General features: G+C 39.7%; 1 protein-coding gene across 3 annotated transcripts in view; it reads right to left on the reverse strand.

Moving 5' to 3' along the window:
* Positions 1-23354, reverse strand: part of LARGE1 (LARGE xylosyl- and glucuronyltransferase 1) — a 275959-nt gene that overhangs the window by 12528 nt on the left and 240077 nt on the right. For all 3 annotated transcript variants that reach the window (XM_066184003.1, XM_066184004.1, XM_066184005.1), the window contains 4 exons: positions 23021-23176; positions 12823-12986; positions 8206-8484; positions 1312-1458 (listed from right to left, as the gene is read on the reverse strand). In XM_066184003.1, the coding sequence (XP_066040100.1) occupies positions 1312-1458; positions 8206-8484; positions 12823-12986; positions 23021-23176 (746 nt within the window). The remainder of the gene's footprint in view (positions 1-1311; positions 1459-8205; positions 8485-12822; positions 12987-23020; positions 23177-23354) is intronic.

Here is a 23354-nt window from a genome sequence, read left to right on the forward strand (position 1 = left end):
CACTGGAAAGACTGTTTCTCTCAACTACAAGAGAGACAACTATTTTTTACCAGATCTCTTGTTAATTTTTATGTCTTTTGTATGTTAAAGAATGATGGCAGAGGGAAAGGCACTTGCTCTATCGGTATCCTGAAGTAATTTTCCAGACGCATGCCTCTTAGTCACCTCAAGTTTCTGTTTCAAGGCAGTCACTGGTAGAATTCTGACACTGATCAGAATTATATTTTCCAGACTCGCACAGGCTGTCTGCTATGGCATGTGCATGCAACTATATGAGGGAAGGGTGGCTGCTGCAATGAGACAGATGTGCAATATAGGGAATGGGAAAAGTGTGAGGAAAGCTCTGAAGTAAGAGAAGGGTGGGAATGGTATGATAGCGAGCTCCTCCAGCCATGGATAATGCCTAGCTTTTTCAGAGCTTTTATCTCTAGATCTCAAAATACTGCAAAAAAGAGAGGTGAACATTATTACCTGTATTTCAGACATGGGGAACAGAGATGTAAGAAAGCAAAGTGATTCTTGTAGCACCTCTCAGCAGGGCAGTAGTGGAGCTGAGAAGAGAATGCAAGTCTCCTAAGCCCCCTCTCTGTGCAACATCATAAGGCCACATTGTACTCTTCCCATCGCTGAGATGCTTTACAAATGTCTGCTAATCAGACCTTGCCACACAAACCCAAGAGATGGTTAACCCCTGGTAGTTGCATTTTAAAACTGAAGAGTCTTGCAGATAATAGAAGTGACTTGCTCACAGTCACAAAAGAAGTCTGCTTCTGAGAAGAGCTCCAAATTTAGGTGTTCTTTGCTTCTTAGCCTCTAGACAGAGAACTCTCTTACCTCTGCATGGAGGAACTCTAGGTATTTAAGCAGCCGTTTCACACTTTAAAAGAGCGTAAGACAAGCCTGCGTTTGTTTTTTCCAGTAAGGGAGAGAACCAATGGGCAGAGACACATTACTTTTGGTTACATGAGAAGACACAGCTACCCAGACAGTACTTGGCAGCCAAAAAGTAAATTACACGCACTTGAGTGTAATGGTCACGCTTGATTTTGTAGCACAATAAAAAATGATGAAAATAAACAAATTCGATTTAACAACTGAAGTCCTTCAGTAGAGGACTGTAATACAAGATAAAATGCTGAGCTTACAGACAGAATATATCCACATGATTCTGTTCACTGCCTCTCTATGAAAAGGGAAAAAAATTCCAGTAAGTTTCTTAATGCAACTGACAGTGAGAGAGAAGAACCAAATAATCAGAAGAACATAAAAACCAGAGATAATGACCACAGGTTCAAAAGTAATTTCCATTACCTGAATGTAAAGAGGGTTCCCATGTCCAACATAGATAACAGCTCTGCTTTTGACTTGGGGAAGGAGAGGCGGTAGCGTAGAGTCTCAAAGGCAGGTACAATCAGAGCTTTCTTGGTGTTAGCTAGGTCCAGCTGGATAACAGACTTCCTGGCAAAGAGAAACAACAAATTTTCAACTGAGCAAGACACTGAGCTTTTCAAAATGAAGTGTGGAAAATGGGCATTTAAGATACTATAAATTTAACTATGGCTCGTATTTTCCTACAGGTGCTTCAAATTTTCTTCTGCTTTTGGTCTGCTGCTCTAAGAGCAGGGAGAGCAACAGAATCCCAAATGGGCTTGTGTGTTTGACTGATCAGTGCTGCCCTGACAGACTGTTGGCAGCAGAGAAATGCTCTACACTGGATGGACTGGAATGTCTCTCTTTTTCCTTCTCTTTGCTGCAAGTTGTTCAGTGTAGAGATTGTTTTGGTGAGTGTGCGTGCACATACGCATTTCACTCAGCAGGGCTCTTTTCCAGGCAGGGGTCTTGGAATGACTGTTGCAGCAGAGGAGCAGCTTAGCAATCTCTCATCCTGCCTGCCAGAGGTGTTCAGCCTATTCTTTCCTAAAAAACTAAAACTCAAAGAAAAAGAAGTTACTTTTCCAACCCCTAACTGAATCTTACTATGCCTGTCATTAGAAATAACTCTGTCTCAATTTTCCTTCTATTAGCTCCATATTTCATACCAGAAATATGCCTTTCTCTCCCTGTCAAAGTCAGTTCTCCTTAACAGGATTCACTGTCCTGACTTTTATGTTACTGCAACATGCAATCAAGGACAATATTGATAAGCAGCAAACCCTCTACAGCCTTTTAAGTTGAAGGAATTGGGATCACTGTCCTAGTAACAGAAGGACCAAACAAACCATTTTTCTAGGCCCAGAATACCTAGGATTCATTTATACTGCTGTCAGAGAAAAAGAAGATGAGCACAAATACTTAAAAAAATCTGAATTTTAGGGAATTCATACCACTCTATAGGCCTGTTCTATAAAAAAGTAATCTGTTCTCAGCTCCTTACTGCAAAGTCTGCATTGTTTAAAGAGCCCCTGACACATTCCAGTTAACTTTTCACAACTGCAGGATTTTAACAGCATCTTATCATAACTGGTTTTGTACTTTCTTCACTAGATTCTCCCTCACCATCACTAGAGGCCAAGATATCTGCATGTCAGTAGATGACTCCTTCACAATCAGCATTTGTGACCTTCCAAAATTGCTGAGCAGTGCCAGTATACAGTCTTTATGATCCTTTTAAATGTTTCTTCCCTTTCACACTTCTGAGAGCAGGGGATACTACTATAGTTTCTTTTCCAAAATCTAAGTCTTTCTGGTCTCTGTGCAATCTATCAGCCTTGAGAAGTACAGCTTTGGGGATTCAGTTCTAGGAAGGAGCAGGTAACATATGTAGTGATGCTCATCCTTTGGGCTCTGCAAGAAAACAGAAGATTCCATTTATGGCTGTTACTGTAACTTTGGTTTTATAGAGAGCTTAAAAGGCCCAGGCAAAATTCAAAGGCCTTGCTTGTGCTTGGCACTGTCCAAGAGTAGGAAACAATCCTGCCCACCAAAGTTTAGTCTGAAGCTGACCAAAGCTGCAGCAGGCACAAGTATCAAGCACAAGTAAAAGCAGAAACTGTCAGACGGAGCAACCTGTGTTGAATCTAGTGTTGAACCTGACTTATTCTCTAAGATATGGGATATAACCACAAAGATGCTGTTGATGTCAGCAATCCTTCCTGCACATTCCCTGCTGCTCTTGTCACCTGCAAATTTCATACAGTTGTCAATGTCTGAACTATTGGAAGGAATAAATGATAGTACCTTCAGGAAGAAATCAAAAAGCAGAGGGAACAAACTGATAGAAGAGCCTGAAATCACTTGCACTGTCAAAGGTCAACATGAAAAGTGAGGTAAGAAAGAGAAAAAGATGTCTGGAAACAAGATGCTTGAAGTGCATACAGGGAAACACAGAGATGTGGAGATACTTTCACAGTGAAATAAAACAGCAGGATATTCTCTGCAGAAATATTTTCAAGAGATTTGTAAGCATCTGACACCAAGTGCCCACGAAGGTGCTCTCAGCCCTCCTCTGCTGGGTAGGGGGGACAAGATAAGATGGAAAACAACTTGTATGTTAAGGCAGTTTACTAAAGCAAAACCAAAAGGTTGAGTGTACACCAACCAAGAGAAAAATGGAAGATTTTATTTTCTCCTTCCCATCAAGTGATGTCTGGCCACTTCCAGGGAAGCATGGCTTCAGCACCCATAGTTGTTCCTCCAGAAGGCAAACATTCTAAATAACGAATGCCTTGCCTTCCTCCATTTCTTAGCTTTTATATCTATCTGAGCTGACATCATTTGGCATGGATTGTCCCTGTTCATTTTGGCTCAGCTGCATTAGTCATGTCCCCTCCCAAGATCTTGCCCTCTTGCAGATGGGGGGCAGAATGATGGAGACACAGCACTGATCCAGTGCCACTGTGCTCAGCAGTAGCCAAAACACTGGAGAGCTATCAACACCTTTCCAGCTATCAATGCAAAGCACAGCACTGTGAGGGATGCTATGGGGAAAGACCTCCAGTTCAGCCACAATCAGTACAGGTGGTAAGGTCAAAGTGGAGGGGCTCTCCAAAACCAAACTGGGAGTTGAGGCATGCTCAGACAAGAAGCCCAGCAGCACTGATCTCTGAGGAGAATCACCTGCCCTTGAGGTGGACTCAGTGGCATAAGAGACTGATGCAAAGGGAAGAAGAAATCACTGCTAACATCCAGATGTTGAACTTGAGTGACAAAGGACAACAGAGGCCATTTAAACTGCGATAATGGCAGGGAGGACTTTTTTAGAGGAAAAATAACCTTCCATTTTCTTCTCATAACTTGGCTAATGGTCTACTCTTTGGACAACCAGCTGAAAATCTAACTTCTTCCCACTGGAAGAAAATTTACCTTTTAATTTTCTGTGGAATTACTTTTTCTCCTGCTTTGACTGGAGGTGCTATCTGCTGGTTGACTGGTTCTGTTACACTTTAGGAATAGAAAAATTTTCACTGTTGGTGCTGTCAGATATGTGGAATATAATGTAGGGAACACATTTGCCTATTTTGCAAGCTAGCACAGGGTAAACTATGTAATTCTTCCACTATCCTGATAAGGGCTTCTTTTGTGATCCAGTAGTATTGATTCAGTATCCACTTTCCTTTCTAGTCCTTTTCCCCCAAACTCCAAAATAAGGATTTATGACTATGTAGAGCTAGCTCTCTTTGTGCTAGTGTTGTCCAGGAAACCATTTCCCAGGTATCTTTGTGTTCAGACCTGATGTGTGTCATTCTGACACAGTGAAGGCAGGGTTAAATTTTAAATCTAAGCAACCATACTTTTCACAAAGCAGTGAAGAAATGAATCTTAAATCACAAGAGTCTCCTCACGGGTTGAATGAACTCCAGCATGTTGATATCAATCTTCTAATCTGCATAGTTATTTTCAAAAATTAACACAGAATTCTCATCCTCATGCAAGTAAATAGTAAGATCATACCCATTTTTTGAGGATAGAGAAGCTCAGACTTTGAAAATTTAGCAACCTAATCCTAAAGCACTGCACTCTGGGGAAAAAAAAAAAAAGAAAAAAAAAGAGTCCATTAACTCAAATGTGCTTCCAGCATCAGGATTCAGTAAGAGGTTGGTTGCAAGTAACAAATATGGCAGTCACTGAATCCGTGGTCACAACTGGAGAGTTGTCAACCCACTGGTAAATTCATTAGAATGCTCTTCCTCTCTGCAAAAGCAATGAATTAACAGACTACAAAGGCAACCAACACAAAAACCCCAATAAGCACTATCTGAACTATCTTCCTAGCTGAGATGATGAAAAATTAGCTGAAGCTACTTCACAACTCATGTTGTGGGGGACAGGTATAAAACCTGTGGATGGAGTTGGGATGCCGTGTCCTAACTCATGCTAAATGTGTCACTGGAAGCCAAGGGCACATTTTACACAAATGTGTCAGGAAAGAACTTCCGTGCTAGCTGTGACACCTGCAGATAAGCAGCCTGTCTCACTGTTTTGTGTTAGGAGTCACTGTAGGATGACCCAAACACCTTACTTTCAGCAACTAGAAGAAGCTTTTACCTCTGAGGCAATGACAAGATGACCTCAGTAACTATACTAAACGGGAAATCTTTAAATGATACATTCCCTTTTGTACTTCACAGAAGACGAAGGCAGGACTAAAAGGGTGTTTGATGGAGATAAAAACACTGAAATGGTTTTACTTAGCAGCTGTGAAAAAGCTCAATTAGCACAAATCTAAGCGCAAAGCAACAGATAAATAAAGGGGTAGGTAACCATCAGCTCCATCAGCTTCTCCTTCAAAACTGGTTGTAACTTTTCTTGTATGACACCTTCAAAATATGTTTAAAATATTTCTCAGAATTTCTTTCTTTCTGAGAATATATTATCTGCAGAGACACAATATGCAATATATGTAAATCAGCAAACTTTCAGTGAGAAGGACTCGCCTGGCTTATGCTGTACAAAACGATGCCTGAAATACCACACTATTTCCAGTTGTTTATGGTTGTTCTATCTAAGGAAATGAGGATAAAAATGTTTTACATCTCTCTCTAACAAACAATTGCTGCCATTCAGACAGATAGCACTAATCAGCTATTTGCAGAGGCAGTGGGAACAGTCAATGCAGAAAGACACAGGGTATCCATATATAAAATAATATCAATGCACCTCCGTGCTACTTTGCTTAGGAAAATCACTACTGAAAAAAACAACAAAAGCCTGTAGTGCACATTAAAAAAAATAAAAAAATTAAAAAAAAAAATCCAATCACTTTTTAAAGAGCTGATAGTAGCAGATAGCAACTTCAATATTTCCAGGCAACAGAGACTCTCAGTCAGAGTTAAGGTGGTATGGGCCTTAAAAAGGCTGGCAGGGTAACACAAAGTCTCAGAGGCAGCAGCTTTAGACAGCACATCAGTTTTTTTCTGAAACATGACCAATGCACCACAACGGTGCATTTAGTTTTGTAATACAAGATCACCCTATGAGAATTATTTCTATGGTTGTAGTATCTCAAGGAAATGGTGGTACTTAATTGTGTCTTCTCTCTTCTTCCTTTCATTGCTGGCTCCATCCATGTACTGTGAAGCAGCATGAGAGAATAAGTTCCTTTTCTAGCACTAAATGACAGTATCAATAGCTGCCATCCTTTCTGTGTCCAGCATTGATCTGAAGAAATGTACCAGTATGCAACACTAACCTAGAAGAACAGAGAAATGAAGAACAACTCTTCCTCCATGTATCTGGAGATGGCTAACGTGTGCAGGGGACAGAATAATTTTGGAGTGCTCATAACAACTTGAAAAGACTTCAACAAAATAAGAGGGAAACAAGCTGACACAGTATGCTAGTATCAATGATACAACTGAAATTCAGCATCTTGAAAGCCATAGAATGGTTTGGGCTGGAATGCATCTCTAAAGGTCATCTAGCCCAACCTCCCTGCAGTGAGCAGGGACATCTTCAACTAGATCAGGTTGCTCAGAGCCGCATCCAGCCTGACCTTGAATATTTGCAGGGATGGGGTACCAACCACCTATCTGGGCAACCTGTACCAGTGTTTTGCCATCCTCTTCACAAAAATCTTACTCCTTGCATCTCATCTAAATCTCCCATCTTTTAGTTTAAAACCACTCCTCCTTGTCCTGTCTCAACAAGTTCTGCAAAAAAAGTTCGTCTCCATCTTTCTTATTAAGCCCCGTGTATGTACTGGAAGGCCATAATGAGGTCTCCGTAAAGCCTTCACTTCTCCAGGCTGAATAACCTTAACTCTTTGATCCCTTCCTCATAGAAGAGGTACTCCACCCCTCTGAATAGTGAATTTGGCTCGTACATGTCTTACAGAGTTAAGCCTGAAACAAAGAAACTCCTCCATAAGTTCGTGATACCAGAAGACATATTTTCCTTTACATTCCAAAGCCCCCGGCTTATGAACTGACAGGGAACACCTACAGGCAGGCCCTTACTGGAACACTTTGATCAACTTTTACCAAATTAGAACAGAGATGAAAAGCAAAACTGGTCAGGATAAAGGAACTGACATTCTCCTGTCTGGCCACAGGGTGTCCTCCTTGCTCTATGCTTTGGCCTCAGATGACCAGCCTCTGCAGGGGAAAAAGGTCTTTATTAAAAAAAAAGCTCAGTTAATGTATTAGAAGTCTGTAGTTTGCTCAGCCCAACCTGATCACATGCAGTATGATACAATACACACTGATGTTACTCCTCCCAGTTTCCTTTTGACAATTATTTTGCCTTGACAGGTCCTGGCAATGCAGTCATATTTTTGAGCTGGTTAGACTCATCACCCTCTTTCCAAGATAAGGAACTGAATTAAGAGTGTGTCACATGGACAACAAGATCAGTAATGCTCTACAAGTTTTTTCTGTCACTGACATTAAGAACCAGAGGTGTTTAGAGAAAGTGCCTGGTTCACATCCCTGCTAATAAACGACGCTCTTGGACATTTAATAATACTTAACCCAGTTCAATTTTCAAATTGGTTTTTCTGCAGCCCTGAGGAGATTATTCTAATGGCTAACGAGGCTCACATTCAGACCTCTGTTTTTTCTTTCATAACCATTTTGCTTTACTTTCCAGTTACAAGTCCCTTCTTCTACTCTAAAAATTCTTGTGCCTTGCTGGGCATTGTCACACTGCAAACGTTTATAAGCTGCTGTTTCCAGATGTGCTCAAGCTGTTTTGGGAGTATGTGAGAAGGGTGGGGTGTGGAGAGGCGAAATTGTGGGTGCCAGTGGGAATTCCCTCACTGTCCACTACCTGAGGTACTCGTAGAGTCCATACATGGGCAGGAAGTCGATGTCGGACAGAAACATGTATGGTGTGCTGATGTGCTTCATGGCCACGTTCCTGAGCAGGTTCACGGGGTAGAACTGCCCCTCCTTGTACACGATGTGGTAGCCAACGTTGTGGCGGCTCATCAGGACTTCTGAGCCCTGAGCGTAGCGCAGAAATTGCTGGGCTTCTGCATCAGAAAGGTAGAGTGCCAGGCTGATGGGACCTTCCCAGTGCTTGCAGATGGCTTCAAGCATCTGGAGCCTGGAAGAGGAAGGTGAGAGTAAGAAAACGCTAATTCCCTGTCCAGGACTCTGTACCTGCATTCACGTGATCAAATGCAGATATCTTTCTCTAAGTGAGACAGATTGGGGACCCTTTTTCTGCTGTGGAAAGCAGTAAGTATTTCTACAGTATAATTCATTATTTAAGATGATAAGTCGAGGTCTCCTGCCGGACAGATGGACTGCACCCTGGACACACCTATCTCATTAAATCCAGTGTAGCCTAAGATGGCCCTAGGTCAGATACAACATCCACAACTCAGACACCTAAAGCACCACCATTTTGCGTCTAAAGCTTTGATGCTGCAGGAAAACCCACATGGATAACAGGACTTACCTAGTGGGAGCTTTGAGCAGTTGCAGAGATCTGTTCATGTGGATCTACATACATGATAGGGTGCTCATAAACTTCAACACTGTCTAGTGCCCAATTCACACTTCAGGTCAAGCTATTCCCACACAGTAACACACTACAGTGCTCTTCAACAAGCTTGTGAAGGACAGAGGTGTACAGACCCACAAATCATTTTACCTCCTGTTTAGGAAAACCTTCCCCAAATTTTTGCAAGGCAGTTAGTCAGATCTTAAAGGCTGTAAAAAGAGACAGGTCAAGGGGATACTGACTTAGGTGAACATGGGCATTAACTAGAAGAAGGCTCGCTGTCAGGGAAAAGGAAAAAAGGATGACACATCGATAGAAATGGGGTTTACTATTAGCAGGGCATAAGGAGGGGAGAAAGGACAGACGTGGCATTGCTGTGGAGTATCAAAAGAACATTTCAGACAAAACCATCATCAAAAGTACTAACTTGTATATGTTTAACATTATCTTGAATTTCATTAAATCATTTTTAAAACAGGTTGCATTACTGTGTAGTTTTAAAAAATTCCAGCAGTTACAATACTCAGGGAAAAATTTCATATGCAAATGTAAATCAAACTCAACTTGGTCAAAATCATTTAAGCACTGTGGATAATTTATTGCCTAGAGACTGAGATGTGTCACCCAAAAATACAGCAAGGACTGATTACAAAGCCTCTTGATTTAATATGAAGGGAAATGACCTATGCAGTCTAGCCAGATATACTATTAAAAACTGGGAAGAATAGATGATGCAAAATTATTATCTTAATTCTGTTCCAAATCCACAGTACTGAATTTTTCCTATTAATATTTATACAAAATGCAAGTTTTCTGCATTATCATAATCTGAGAAAATAATTTCCCCCTCCCACTATCTCCCTAAGATTTGCAAAATAAAGGAATGATACACTCATACCACTAAACACGAAGTCTGACTTAACACTAATAGCTTTTTCCTGCATCTGCGAATGATTGTGATGATACCAAGATGATATAATCATTTTTTCTTAGATATGAGACATTACCTTACTAGTCTACACTTGGTACATCATTTTCTTTTTATCTGTTATTGAAACAAAGGCTATTATCAGTCTGAAACACACAGCTGAATTTGAAACACAAATCAATATAAAAATATCTAAAAGTTACATAAAGGGTCTAGAATTTTGATGACACAAATAATAAATGGGGAAAAAATACTTTTTTTTTTTTTTGCCTTTTTCCAACATAGTACAAATCTGTTAATCAGGAGACTCCAATCTGTGAGCACTCAAATTTAGGGCATTGTTTTAAAAATGGAAAACTTGCCTAGTAAAAAATGCAGCAAAATGCCTTTTAAGGAATCCACGCAGTGGACTAATGGCATTTATAACTTATTTAAACAGCACACCTGATAATGCAAAGCTTTTCATGATACTGAAGTGGAAACTGGGTTTTGGTGGTACAAGTTCCCAGCTTGTACACCTTCGTACACTTCAGAATACTCCACTTTGTTCTCATTGACAGGCTCTACTTCCATAAATATGATACAGGGACTGCTAGATGATCCTCCATAATCTGCCCTCTGTAAGTTGTCAAGTCTCCTTTGACCACAAAACTTAGAATTAAGAGTTTCTAAGCACAACATGACCAACTTATTTTGGGGTTTTTGAGCAGTCTTGAGGAATGCGTTCTCTTAAGGACTCTAGAGAAACCAAATGTACTCCTGTACTGCATAACAATGAGATCATAATATAGTTGGTAAATTTTTTAAAGGTCTGTTCAGCTAAGTGAATTTTGCTGGAATTCAATTGCCTTGTGAGACTGTTGTTTTTTTTTATTTTTCTTCTTAAGAATACTCAACTGAATTCCAACTCCTTCTTGCTCAGATTTCAAGCCGTGTATTGCTCATCACGTCTTTCCTTTTCCCCATTCTGACCTCACATTTTTCAACATCTACTCTGATTTCTGAACCCCAGGTACATACTGAGCCTTTGAAAAGCCTGCCTACCCAAAACACGTGCATGAAAATCACAGTGAAGAAACCAAGCCATTATTCAAGGAAATGCCACATCACTGCAAAAGATGACAATTACCCAATAATGAACAACAGTGAATGAAGTCTGTCTCAAAGCTTCCATCTAAAGACAATAATGTTAGCTCTCAAAATGCATCCCTCTCTTCCATTCCTGAAGCCTATAGGACAGGCAAACCTAAGTCTGTCATGACAGTCATGTCAATCTCACCTCCAAAAGGTCTAGGGAAGGTGTTGGGCATTGTTTTTTTTTGCTTTTCCTCATCTCGGATAATAATTTCAAAGAATAATTCAGGAATACAGTGTACAACACATTGTTTATGTCCATGTCATCTTACATCTGAGACACTATTCTTAATTGTCTACAGTTGTGCTAGAGGAGTTTAAAAGAAATGGTTTAAAGAAGATGGGAAAAGATAAGGCAGTGACTGAAAGATGTGAAAGAAAACAAAGCAGCTAAGCAGTTCTTTGGTAGGATATTATTTATTGATTTTAGCTGAAAGAAAGCATTTCCAACTCAAATCAATAATTTATAGCAACACACCAGTGAAGTAGGGAAGATTTTTCCTGCACAGTACCAGGATGGCTGTTCTTCCTGAATAAAAATGTGTGGTTCTGTCTATCAATAAAAACATGTGCCCCAGTGAGGATCCACAAAGGGAAACAGATGCTCAGATTTTGCATCAGTGCCAGTGAATCAGCACTGAGCCCCAGATCATTCTTTTTAATTAAATTCTGGGGGGAAAAATATACCATGTGCACACACCAGCTTTACTAATTTACTGTGGCACTCACTCAGGGTCTGGCTTAATTTATTTCTATATATTTTTACTCAAAGGTTTGTGAACACTTAAGGAATGTTTCCTCAATTAAAAATCAATAGAACAGACACTGATGTGCACAGCAAATCATAACACAATGTGCAGTGCTGAGGCACCAGTGGAACAGAATACCCCTTATTCATTTCAGTTAATTTTAAAAACAGGCTCTAAATGTTTTGTTGATCCCTATAACCCTCCTGGAAAACCGCCGACCTTCTACTAGTGTAGCAGTGGTGCTATTCACATGCCATGTTATATTCTGTTTGTGCTATGCTGAAGGAAATAATCAGTTTCTGGATGATACTCAAGGAGTTCTGATTTGTTTTGTAACCCACTCTGATAGCAGTAACTACAAAGTTTGGACTAGATTTGAACTGAGAAGCTGGAGAAAAAAAAGAGAACTAACATTTACAAAAATTCACAAAGCTGGCTGATCCAGACTGCACTTTCAAGCTTCTGAAAAATGACAACTAATTGCAATGGTGGGAATCACAAAGGTAAAGGGTGGTACTTGCAATGAAATGGATGTTTTTTCCCCAAATGAAATACCAGTTAAATTCCACTTCAGTTGGATTTTAACTAAAAGCTCAAAAGTTCTTCTGAGAATCAGCATTTGGATAAAGATGCAATGACTCTTCTCAGATGGAGATTTTGTATTTCACACTAGCACAGTAAAAACCAAGTGTAATTTTCAACTTCCTAATTTGAAACTAGAATATTTAGTTCTGATTCTTACTGTACGAAAAATCATTAATTGAAATTTTCTGCAAGGAAAATGCCAATGAAAGCAAAACTACCATCCTCTAGTGCAGAAAAACACATGCGAAAACCTGGGTCAACTACAACTGCTTGCCTAATTCTATTACAAACATCTGTTTCATCTAAGTTGCTGCAGAACTCCATGAACTAATAACGCCTGGCAATCTTGACAAGCAACAACTCCTACAGCTCTCACGAACTCTACTCATGTAGAGTGTAGTACAGTGTGTGCCCTGCACAGACAACATCTAGGTTTCTATGGACATGCATTTTTTTCTCTCTCCAAATCATTCCATAGTCAGATTTCCCTGTAATAAAACACTATCTCACACTTTTGGATGAACAAGAGGTGTTCCCCACCTGTCCATTGACAGTTGTGCCACCAATGTCACATCGGTGTTGTCTGAAGCAGGCTCGTACTCGTAATGGAGAAAATACAGATGAGTGCGATGGACAGTGAAGCGTTCCCGACGGAATTCATAGCACAAGTCATCCTCGTCCAGCTCCGACAGCTGCTTCTGGAGCTGCAAGGAAAGAGTGGACATAAACATCATTTCCTTGTAATTATTTTAGCAAACCAGAGAGAACCAGGAGGCTGGGAACTTGCAGAATGACACAACGAGGAATGGAAGTGGAACATACAGAGTAGCAGGGTTTTCCTGAGCTTCTTGTTACTGCACAAGAGATTAGAAGGAAGGGCTTGCAAGTAAATTTGTGATGCAGAGAGCACACTGTATTGGGGTCTATATATTCTAAATACTACCTGTATTACATACTTTCAAGATCCAGACTAGCAATGAAACAGTGACCAACCACAGGTTGAATAATCATCAAGTCTCAAAGTTAATATTCCAACGTGATGCATAATTTCACCCTTACCAGAAGCAGTGTTTCACACTAGTCACAGACATTCTCCACTAGACAACACTCAGCAGCAGATTCAGCATCGAGATATTCCCCTCTGCAGGAGAACAGCAACTGCTGCTACCAGCATGGACAGACAGCTGGAAAAGTAACGTCTTTAACTGATCATTACTCCTTCTCTTGAGATTTATGTTCCCTCCGCTGCAGAGGTGCCAGAAGAAAGCCTACACTTTAAATGGGATTTATGGTTCTGGATACCTAGTTGGAGAAATCTGGAGGATGGTAGATAACTTCCCGGCTCCCTTGAAAACCAAGCCTCTTCAAAGTCAAAATGGCTACCTCAAAGCAATCTAATCCCTAGCCTCTTAGAAATGTAGCTTTAAGAGAATAAAGTTTTGCTCTGGGGAAAAGCAGAAGTGAAAAACTGACCAAATGTCTGTGCAGATGACCCATTCCTAAACTAAATATTTTTGGGGTTGAACCAGTCAGTCACTGAAAGGTCCCTTCCAAACCAAACTATTCCATGATTATATGATTCTGTGATTTTAAAGCCAAACATCTAGCTAGGATATTGAGAATGCATTAATTTAAAAGGAAAAAACAGTAAATAAATCATACTTGAAGTAAAATGCTATGAAGATGAAAATTTTTTATGGTTTTAACATGTGAAATTGAGTTCAGTATCTATTGCTGTAAAATGTAGGTTACTAACAAAGGCATCATTTTTATATTTGATTTCTTAAAAGCATCTTGTAAGAGCAATAGGTAATTAGTAAAATATTCATCAGCAAATTAGAAAAATACCCATTATATAGGAACTTTAAAAATTTTGATCACAGTGTACCTCAAAACTATTTTTTTAAAAAGAATATTGAATTACAGACATCTTTTTGTCCTGCTCAGAACAATTAAAGTAATAGTTTCACCATCATAAAAAAAAAAGAAAAGAAAAGGTAGGTATTTCTTGTTCTGTGTTAAGAAGAGTTGTTGTTCTTGGAACTGTAAGCATAATGGCTGCCATCCACAGTAATGCTTACAACTGACTGTTTTCTTGTGAAAGCTGATGGAATAATTCCTGGTATTTTCCTGTACATCACTCTATAATCTTCTGAATAATGGAAATACCTGCTTTGATTTCAATGAGTTTTGGATCAGGCTGTCATTCTACTCTGCTATTGTTCTGCACAGATCTTAAAACACTCCTCAAGAGGGACTGCTTTTAGAAAAATGAGAGTTTGAATCTTGACAAATCTTTACTCAGGCAAAACTTCTATTGATATCAAGATCTCTTTTAAGTGGAATAGAAATCAGGGGTTCTTTTACGTATCCTCAGAGTTTCATTCTTTCTCCTTTACAAATCGTCATTCAGCTGAGCCTGCACTCTGTTTTCAAAATCAAAATCATGTTCAAATAATATTTGAATTAAACTCAGTATTTACAACAATGAATAGAAAGTGTCTCGTATCTTTCTGTTTCTTTCTTGAAAAGCGACGTTAGTTTGCCCCTAACAGAATTATTAAGGAGATGATTGAAATTTAAATGGTTAAAACAACAGCAATGCACATTTCATGGGTACCTTACCATCCCTCTGGATGTACAAATGACCAGGCCAGAAGATTTTAATTGCACAGCAGTTATTCATCAGGCAGTCACCGAATAATTATCAGATTGCATTTGGGTTGAAAGCTAAGATGCTATAAATACTTAATTATGAGTTCAAGAATAACATTTGGAGCTAAATTATGGCTTTGTGCACTACTGAACCGTGGGTGGGAGAACAGGAGGAGACACAGGCTCTTAGGAGTCCCACCTTTTTAATGGTGAAACTCACCAAATCACAAAGTTGGTGATGGAGGCAAAGGAGAGAACGTAAAATTTCCCTAATAAAATTTTTTTCTACAGCATACACATTATGTGGATCCATTATTTAAAGACAACTCTTAGCTTGGTTTGAAGTTTGCTCCTAAGTCTTCTTTAAAAGATGTGTTTATAATGGGAATGCTGACATATCTACGCAAACAGCTGCTTAAATACAGTCCACAATCAAAATAAGACCCTTAGTATCAGCTGGATTTGGTAAAATCCATTATGGATTTTTTTTTCCCCATTATGGATGCCTCCATTATATTGATAAAGATATGCCTAACCCGGCAAAGATTTCTCAGCTGTAGAGACAGCATGTATTCTCATAAGCAAGTACCTGCTAAGCAAAGATTCTGTGTTTATAGAAGAGTTTCAATGCTAAGGCTACTTGCCACGTAGCTTGTGGGAAATGTGACCCCTAGGAAACACTCTCACAGTTGAAAAATATATTATTTTCAGATTGTGTGGGGTAGATGCTGTCTTAGGAAATACTGGATTGGGAAACAACACGTGCCTTCATTAGCATCATTGTGCTATTTGGTTCAGAAATAAAAATATCGGCCACGATATGCATAATGCCCAAAGAAAGAGACAAATACATAAAGAAATATGGGCTAAATTATTTCTCCGGGACACCAGCTGTGGCACAGGATCAGGCTCCATCTCAGGAAAAGTTGTTTTTGAAGCTAGGCTGGTCAGAGAAATAATTCAGCCTTGATCTTCCAGGTCTACTTGTCTACTGCATTTCTATGAGATGAGGTGTTTGTAATCCTATGCCAGATGGCAGACCTGTATGATACATGGCAATACAACATGTACCTTTCACTGGTAAACTGGTTACTCTGCTCATGCATCTTCCTTCTTAAGGCTGTTCCTAATGTAAGCAAGTTTGTAATTGGCTTAGTTTTTTTCCTAAACTGCTGTGTCACTGAAACAATTTATTTCCCAGCAATACCCAGGAATTCATATCAGATGAGATCAATTAAAAATCCAAGATCAGAAGTATTTTCTGAGGGATAAGATATCAAAAAAAGATCAAAGCCCACCAACAAACAGTGTCATGTGTCTAGAGGCCAGTTAGATCTTGGGAAAGGGGATAAGACCCCTAATGTAGACTCTCTCATCAGGTGTTTAAGTTGAGGCATCACTAGACTTAAGTCACTTGCCCAATATCACACCAACACAACAAGAACTGAGCAGCTTAGATGAAAACTTGGAACTTCCAGATCATCTTTCCTTTTCCCAAGTGTGCACAGTTAAGTTTCATAGCACAAAATCAACTCAGCTTAGCCACTGAACTGAAAACTGACACCAGCCCAGGATGTAACTAAAATCTGGTTATAAACTGCAGCAGTTTCATTTTCTCCTGTGTAGCTGTCCCAGTTCCCACCAGTAAGGGATTTGGATTGCAACATTTAGCACTTTAAAGGTGTATGAATTAACAGCTGCCTTCAGCATGGCATAAACAAAGCAGATGATGATATAGAGAAGAAAAAGCATTCAGAGTCTTGTTTTGGATGACCTACATAAAGTCCTTCTGGCCACTCCAATGATCAGTAATAAAAGCCAGACTAGTCCCACATCAATTAAACTTTTATTCCTCCCACTCCATAAAATTTTGTACATTTGCTACGGGTCAAATTGAGCCTTCTGTGAAACAATGCCATGCTAAGGACAAAGAGGATAGTGCCTGAGCAAACCTACCTGGCAAGAGGAATTTTGCTGCAGCATGTGAAAACCACTAATACTCCTGCTAAATGAAAGTGATGGCTTAACCTGACTGCAAATATTCAACACAACTGAGAATGCAATTTTTAGGCACATGGCACATCTCAGACAGTTCTGTATATAAGAAGTACAACTCGCCTTGATCTTAGCTACAGATGTCAGATTTGGTAGTCCTCTGCATCTCCTTTCCCCAGACCCCTGACAAACCTTTTTGGCTGAGCTGTTCCCAGACCCCCTTGAAGCACAGTGTCTTGACAGGTAAGTCACCTTGCTTTTGTTGCCCCAGATTAGTCTTTGACCTATTCCTTCTTATGTGGGAAGCTCTAAGGGTGTAAGTCAGTCCTAGTCCTGTGCCTCGTCCCATGCTCCCTATTCAAGCAGTCTGCCATCTCCTTATACCTACAGGCATCCAACTGTCCTTTCCTCTTCCTGGTACAAACACTCTCATTTCTGCTTTTGACCTGGATTTCATCTCTTTTGTATGTGAATCTGGATTTTTTCTCCTCCCTACTGTCCAGACATCACTGAGGGCAATGGGTGTCCTTAGAACAGAGTCCAAATACAGGTTTATGCTCTCAGCTCTACTGTCCAGCCAGAACCTGGCATGGAGGATTCAGAGGAAATAGTCACAGAAAACTTAGTCCATATCCCCTGCCTGCAACACGCCCAACGCTGCTGTGTCACTGGGATATATATAATCTGGACAGATGTATCGATGCACACTCCTAAGAATGAGTCTCCAGAGACCTGAGCCTCCTTAAAGTCAAAGCAAACACTACTGTCAATCTGTAAGCCATTATTTTTCTGCATTATAATTCGCCTAATTTGACACCAGATTCGCAAAAGACATGTTCCTGGCCCAAAAGTCAGCTCCTCCTCTGAGGCATGGAGTATTTTCATGAAGAGGTCATCAGAAATTTTGGTGTGGGCAAACCTCCAAGCTTCTCCCCAAGTTTCACTTTAAAAAAAACGTGAGAAAAGAAAAAAAAGGCATAACAGTGTGACCAGAAAAAAAAAATAAAATCCCAGTCCATGTGCTTCTCCATTTAATAATATTATCAACAGTTGAAAGCAGTATAATGGCAACTTTCAGGCAAGTAACAGGATGGTCTGCCAGCTCAGCATTTATTAACAACAACAGTTACAATAACAGAAACAACACAGCTGGGGGAGTCAGGATTTCACCTCAAAACTGCCATATACCATCTGTTATTACTAGAGAAAGACTATGACATCACAAAATAGTAACTTTCAATTGCAGTTCTACAAATGAGGCTGTACTCTTGAAATTCAGCAGGAGTAAAGGGTGCTCAAAGCATCAGTCTGACTGCAAGTTCAGGGCTATGATACTCACTTGGAAGCTTCATTTGCATGCTATTTTTAGTCACTCAGAAATTGTTAATTTTGTTAGTAGTGTTCATACTGTGTGGTACCTTGCTGGAACCTCCTCCTTTTCTGGCGGATACTCTAAGGTGGCATGCACAGCATTTTCCTCATATTAAGAACCTTTGGTTTTGCACAAAAGAAGTAACTAAGTAAAAACATACTTAGTATGTAAGCAAGTGTGTTAAGGTACGGCTGGAGTTTTTTTTACACTGTTTCTTTTTATTGCTGATTTGAAAATTTGAGAAGAAAAACCTGAACACACCTTTTCCTCCTGTCTTTCCTGAAAGTCTTCTCTAATGGGAATGTACTGTCCTTTCCTTAAACTGAGTGGTATCAGTGATACACTTCCCACTGATCTTGCTCCGGGGCTTTGGATCAAGATACAGGCTTCACTAACGGGACACTCCATTAAACCTCCAGATTTAATGCTTTGGCAGAAGTACCTGGTGAGAAGCTGTCGGCAGGAAAGAAGTTTTATAAGAATGCTGAAAGGTTGAGTGTTTGCTTGGTCTAAAATCAGGCTTATAATGAACATCTCATAGAGAAACTATAGAGACTGGCTGGAAGATCCTGCTAAAATATTTTAGGCTTTAGAGTAGGTCCTTTAGAATAAAATGCTGGATATAAGCATTAAAAGCCATTAGAAAATGTTCAGACTTGAGATTATTATATGCTTTGCCTTTTTGTATTTCCCAAAAATCTTCCACATTGCATCAAAATATGAAAGAATGTGTGGGGAAGGGGAAATAGCATGAAATAAGTAGGATGGAGTGACTAAGGGCATGCTCTAAGGCCCACTCAAGTCAATAACTGTGTTTATAGGAGGATTTGGCTCATATTCTGAATTTTCCACCCAGAATCTGCTCAGAAGACAAAGGGATGATTGTAATACCAACTTGCAGAGAAGAGCCTGCTTTGCGTGACCTCACTCCAGCACATATTGAACAAGGGAGACTTAGGGTACCATTAGCTCATGGCAGGCCCCTGTTCTCAGCCTGTTCCTGCCATGCAGAGAGTCTTGAATATTTTTAGGAAGGGATGAAGCATTCATGTACATGCATACATATATGCATTTTTACATAAACAGAAAAATTATCCCCGTCTGTGGTTTTTTTGGCCTCCAGTGTTTCAGTTTCTGAGCCCCACCTGTTCTATACACTCCTATCTGCAACACTGTGGAACGTAGTAACAGTCCTGTTTGATGAAACTGAAGATCAGCATCTGATTAGATCAGGACAATGCAGTACATTATCCAAAGATGGCCTTCAGACCTCTTAAAATTCACTCTGTGGTATTATACTTTGATAGCAAACATTAGAAAAAGGAAAGTACTGGTACTTCCACATGCATACAGACATAATAGATATTTAAATATACATGCGTTCACATGCATACACAGAGGAAGGGTAAGAGTGATTAAAGTGAAGTCCAATTACCTTTTAAACTAACGCCCCTTTACATCTCTCTGGCACTGTTAAGAGTCCTTAAAAAGGGAAGATACATAATTTACATTCATTTTAAGGCCATCTCTGTACTGATGAGAAGTGTAAGGGGGCCTTAGAGAAACAGAATCAGACCAACAGTACCCACTGCCACACTTCCTTTTCCTGCTCTACAGATATTTGCATTACAAATAGAATGCCTTAATTACAGGTTGAATTGTAAATAAAACATCACTACAAATATTAAGCCATAGAAAAGCGGTGGCTGGTGTATTGGAACAAGACCTTAAGGGTATCTTTTGATACAGCCAGACTGTGAGTGAGACTCACACCAAGCTGCTGCTTCTTCCACAGCAGGGCTCAGTGCATTTAGTGCTCAAGTAATTCTCTCCAATTATAAACAGCAGAGCTGTTCTGACATTTTTTCCACTGCTCCACAGTGCAGAGAAGCACAGGCTGCTGAAGGAGCACCTTTTACCCACATACACTGCCTAACGTAAGAAAGCCCTGTTGTGTTTTGGAGAGTATCAATTTAGGGAAAAAAGGGAAAAATAATAGGAAAAGAAAGGATTATTCAAACAGCAATTCCTACCTCATACATAACTGACTTAATAGATTTTATAGCGTTTTATGTAACATAAATGCTTATGAATCCTAATGGAAACCTATGAATCTTGTCAGAGTGAACGTTCACCAGAGCCACCATCCCCTCCCCAGTTGTGAGCTGGCTGCCTAGGGGAGTGTAAAAGCTGGGTGAGTGTACACTGAGGACTACTCAAAACTCTACCCTAGATCTCAACTTGTGGTTCAAGGACTTTCAGCACCAAAGCTTAAAAGCTCCTGATTGATTTGCTTTCCAAGAAGAGTAATTTTTGAAGATATGTATACTTTTAGAAACATTACCTCCTGCTCAAAGCTTCATCACATTGTGAGTGAAATGTCTTTGTTTTGAACCTACTTGCTATTTCCACTTCATGCCCCCTAATTCTTGTACAGGGAGGAATGACAGCGGTTTCCTCTTCACCTTACAAGATGTTCTGCTTCTGAAGATAATCCTGCAACAGATCATGGGAATGTGCTGTATTTAAAAGGACACCTGTGACACTGTGTATGCTACAGGAGATAGAGCAGGAGTGGTTTTCAATAATCCTGTTCTTAGGGTCTCATAACTTCAAAGCTGAAACCTGTTTGGTATACTCTACAATAAAAGGACATAGTCAGGTTTAGAGGGGAGTTTGTATCAAGGGCAACTAATACAAATGTCTTCTCCTAAGTGAGTACTCTGAAGTTTTCTGAAGTTGGATTTTTTCCTACATCTGACTGTTTTGATAGAAGGCTGTTAACCTTTTGGTATCTTTTGGCAAATTAGGAATCACATATTTTTGTATGTCCAGCTTATTTTTTTCCAGTGTCTTTTAGAAATGGAGGAATGAGTTACATCTCTTATTCAGATACAAGCCATACCACATACCATATTGCATCCTACTTGTGTTGAATAAGAAATAGGCTTGAACAGTCAGTCGTTTCCAGTGTCTGTCAACCAGATACGAGTTCACTAAAATGTGTTGTTTTAAACTTTAGGGACTGCCATTTACAAGGACTTGCATTTGCTCTGCACTGCTCCCAAGGAACTTGTTGTCTGAATAAATCTGTTTATTAAGGATTTACGGAGCTCTGGAAAACACAGCAAGAAGTCTCTGCATTCATGCTCTTTGAACCCACACAACATATTTTGAATTCAGTATAATTTTAACCTGCATTCTTGAAGTGTGATACAGATGAGTATTGTCTTTCTTTTAATGTCTCAGTCACCTTTTTCTTCCTATTCTACCCTCTACTCTGTCTCTTGTTTCTTGATGTCTCCAAGGGTGAGGTTCTTAGTAGTGTTTTATCACATTGAGTTCGCTTGATTGTCTAAAAGCCTCTTGCAGAGGATTTTCTTCCTCCATGTGCTTTTGCTCTCATGGTGCACTTGCCTTCCCTCTCTCTCTTGCTTTCCCTCACCTCCTTGTCTCTCCCAGTTAAGCCCCACTCCTTTCAGAAAACAATGAGATGGTAAAAAAAAGTGTGTGGGAAGCTGTGTCTTAGGTTAAAATATATCTATCCAATCTCTTAGTGCTATATCTAAAAATATGGGAATGGCATCTCCTGTGGTCATTTTATTCACAGGCTAAATGGAAACACTACCTCAGCTTCAATGATGATATTGATTGTCAACTACCTCTTAATTGCTAATGTGTACATGATACTGGCTTTGCTTAATTGATTTTTATATAGACAACGTTGCATATTTTAGAAATATTTTTCCCTGAATAAAGTGTTACAGATTCCTTTTTATTTCCTTTCAGATTATGTAGGCAAAATTGGTACTTGGTCTACAAATCTCCAGAGACCACATTATACACAAGGAGTTCATCTACATCTGGGTATAAACATTTCAGTTAATAGGTTTTTTTCTTTGGAATTATATGTACTAATGCACAAGCATACACATACACGTACATCTGTGGGTAAACACCCTTGATTTCAATAATTTTCAGAAGATTTTCTTAGTCTGAAAGGTTCTGATTGCAAATTTTATGCAGACAGACATAAATGCTGCTTTGATTGGTTAAGGGATATACAGAAAAAACCTGCTGTCTCACAGCCTATGTGTACCTTGAAGCATTTGCTCATTCTGTAGTCTGCAGCATAGAAAAAAATCACAGACCTAAATCCAGCAGTCTTGGCATTTTTCTTTCTTCTTCATTATTTGTGCATTAGTATCCACAACACAAAACTGATATCACTGTATATTGAACAAATACACAGCAAGAAACAAGACCTCCTGGAAAGTTATAGGTCTGCCATACTGAATCCAAAACAAAGCCCTAGCTACTAAGGAAAAAAATTAACTCTATCCCAGCTGAAACCAGGACGAGGTTTAAGGGTGAGATTTACAAAATTGCCTAATGGAACAAGGGCCCAAATCCTAATTTTCAGCTTGTGATGTTACCTCTGTTGGGGATTTAAAAAGGGCAATGTAGACAAAAAAAAGCAGCAAAACCCAGGGTAAACATGGGGTTAATACACTGGTTTTAACGGCGAGGAACTGAGGCACAGAGAGATTAAATAATTCGCACAGTGTCACTCTGGGAATTTGAGCATTGCCTTTAATTCTCCTGATTTCCACTGCCCCGCACTATCCCCACAACCAACTCCAAGTCTTCAGAAATCCTGTGCCTAGTATCATCAAACCACCTTTTCTATCATCAAGTCTTAGACATCCCACTTACATTTTCACTGTTAACATCTGCTTCACTGGGGCAGCCAAAGAGTTCCCGTCTCAGCAAATTCCCATCATACTCCAGGAATGTCAGATAGAGGTTGCGGAAAAACTCCACATGCTTGTTTTTCACTCGCAGCTTCTTCGGTGAGTTCCAGTGAATCACCTCAGAGGGAAAAAAGAGAAAAGACATCCTGCTGTTAGAATACAGATTTGCTTTACCTGCTCTTTTTTATGTGTGTTCAGTGTGCTGCCCTCTTAAAAACAGAAGGAAAAAACCCCACAAACTACCCAGACTTCCTTCTGTCTTTTTATAGGGAAGGCTTTGTCATGTCTTCCACAAG

Source organism: Chamaea fasciata, unplaced genomic scaffold (assembly GCF_029207755.1).
Source record: "Chamaea fasciata isolate MVZ Bird 193981 ecotype frontalis unplaced genomic scaffold, bChaFas1.0.hap1 SCAF_5, whole genome shotgun sequence".
NCBI lineage: Eukaryota > Metazoa > Chordata > Aves > Passeriformes > Sylviidae > Chamaea > Chamaea fasciata.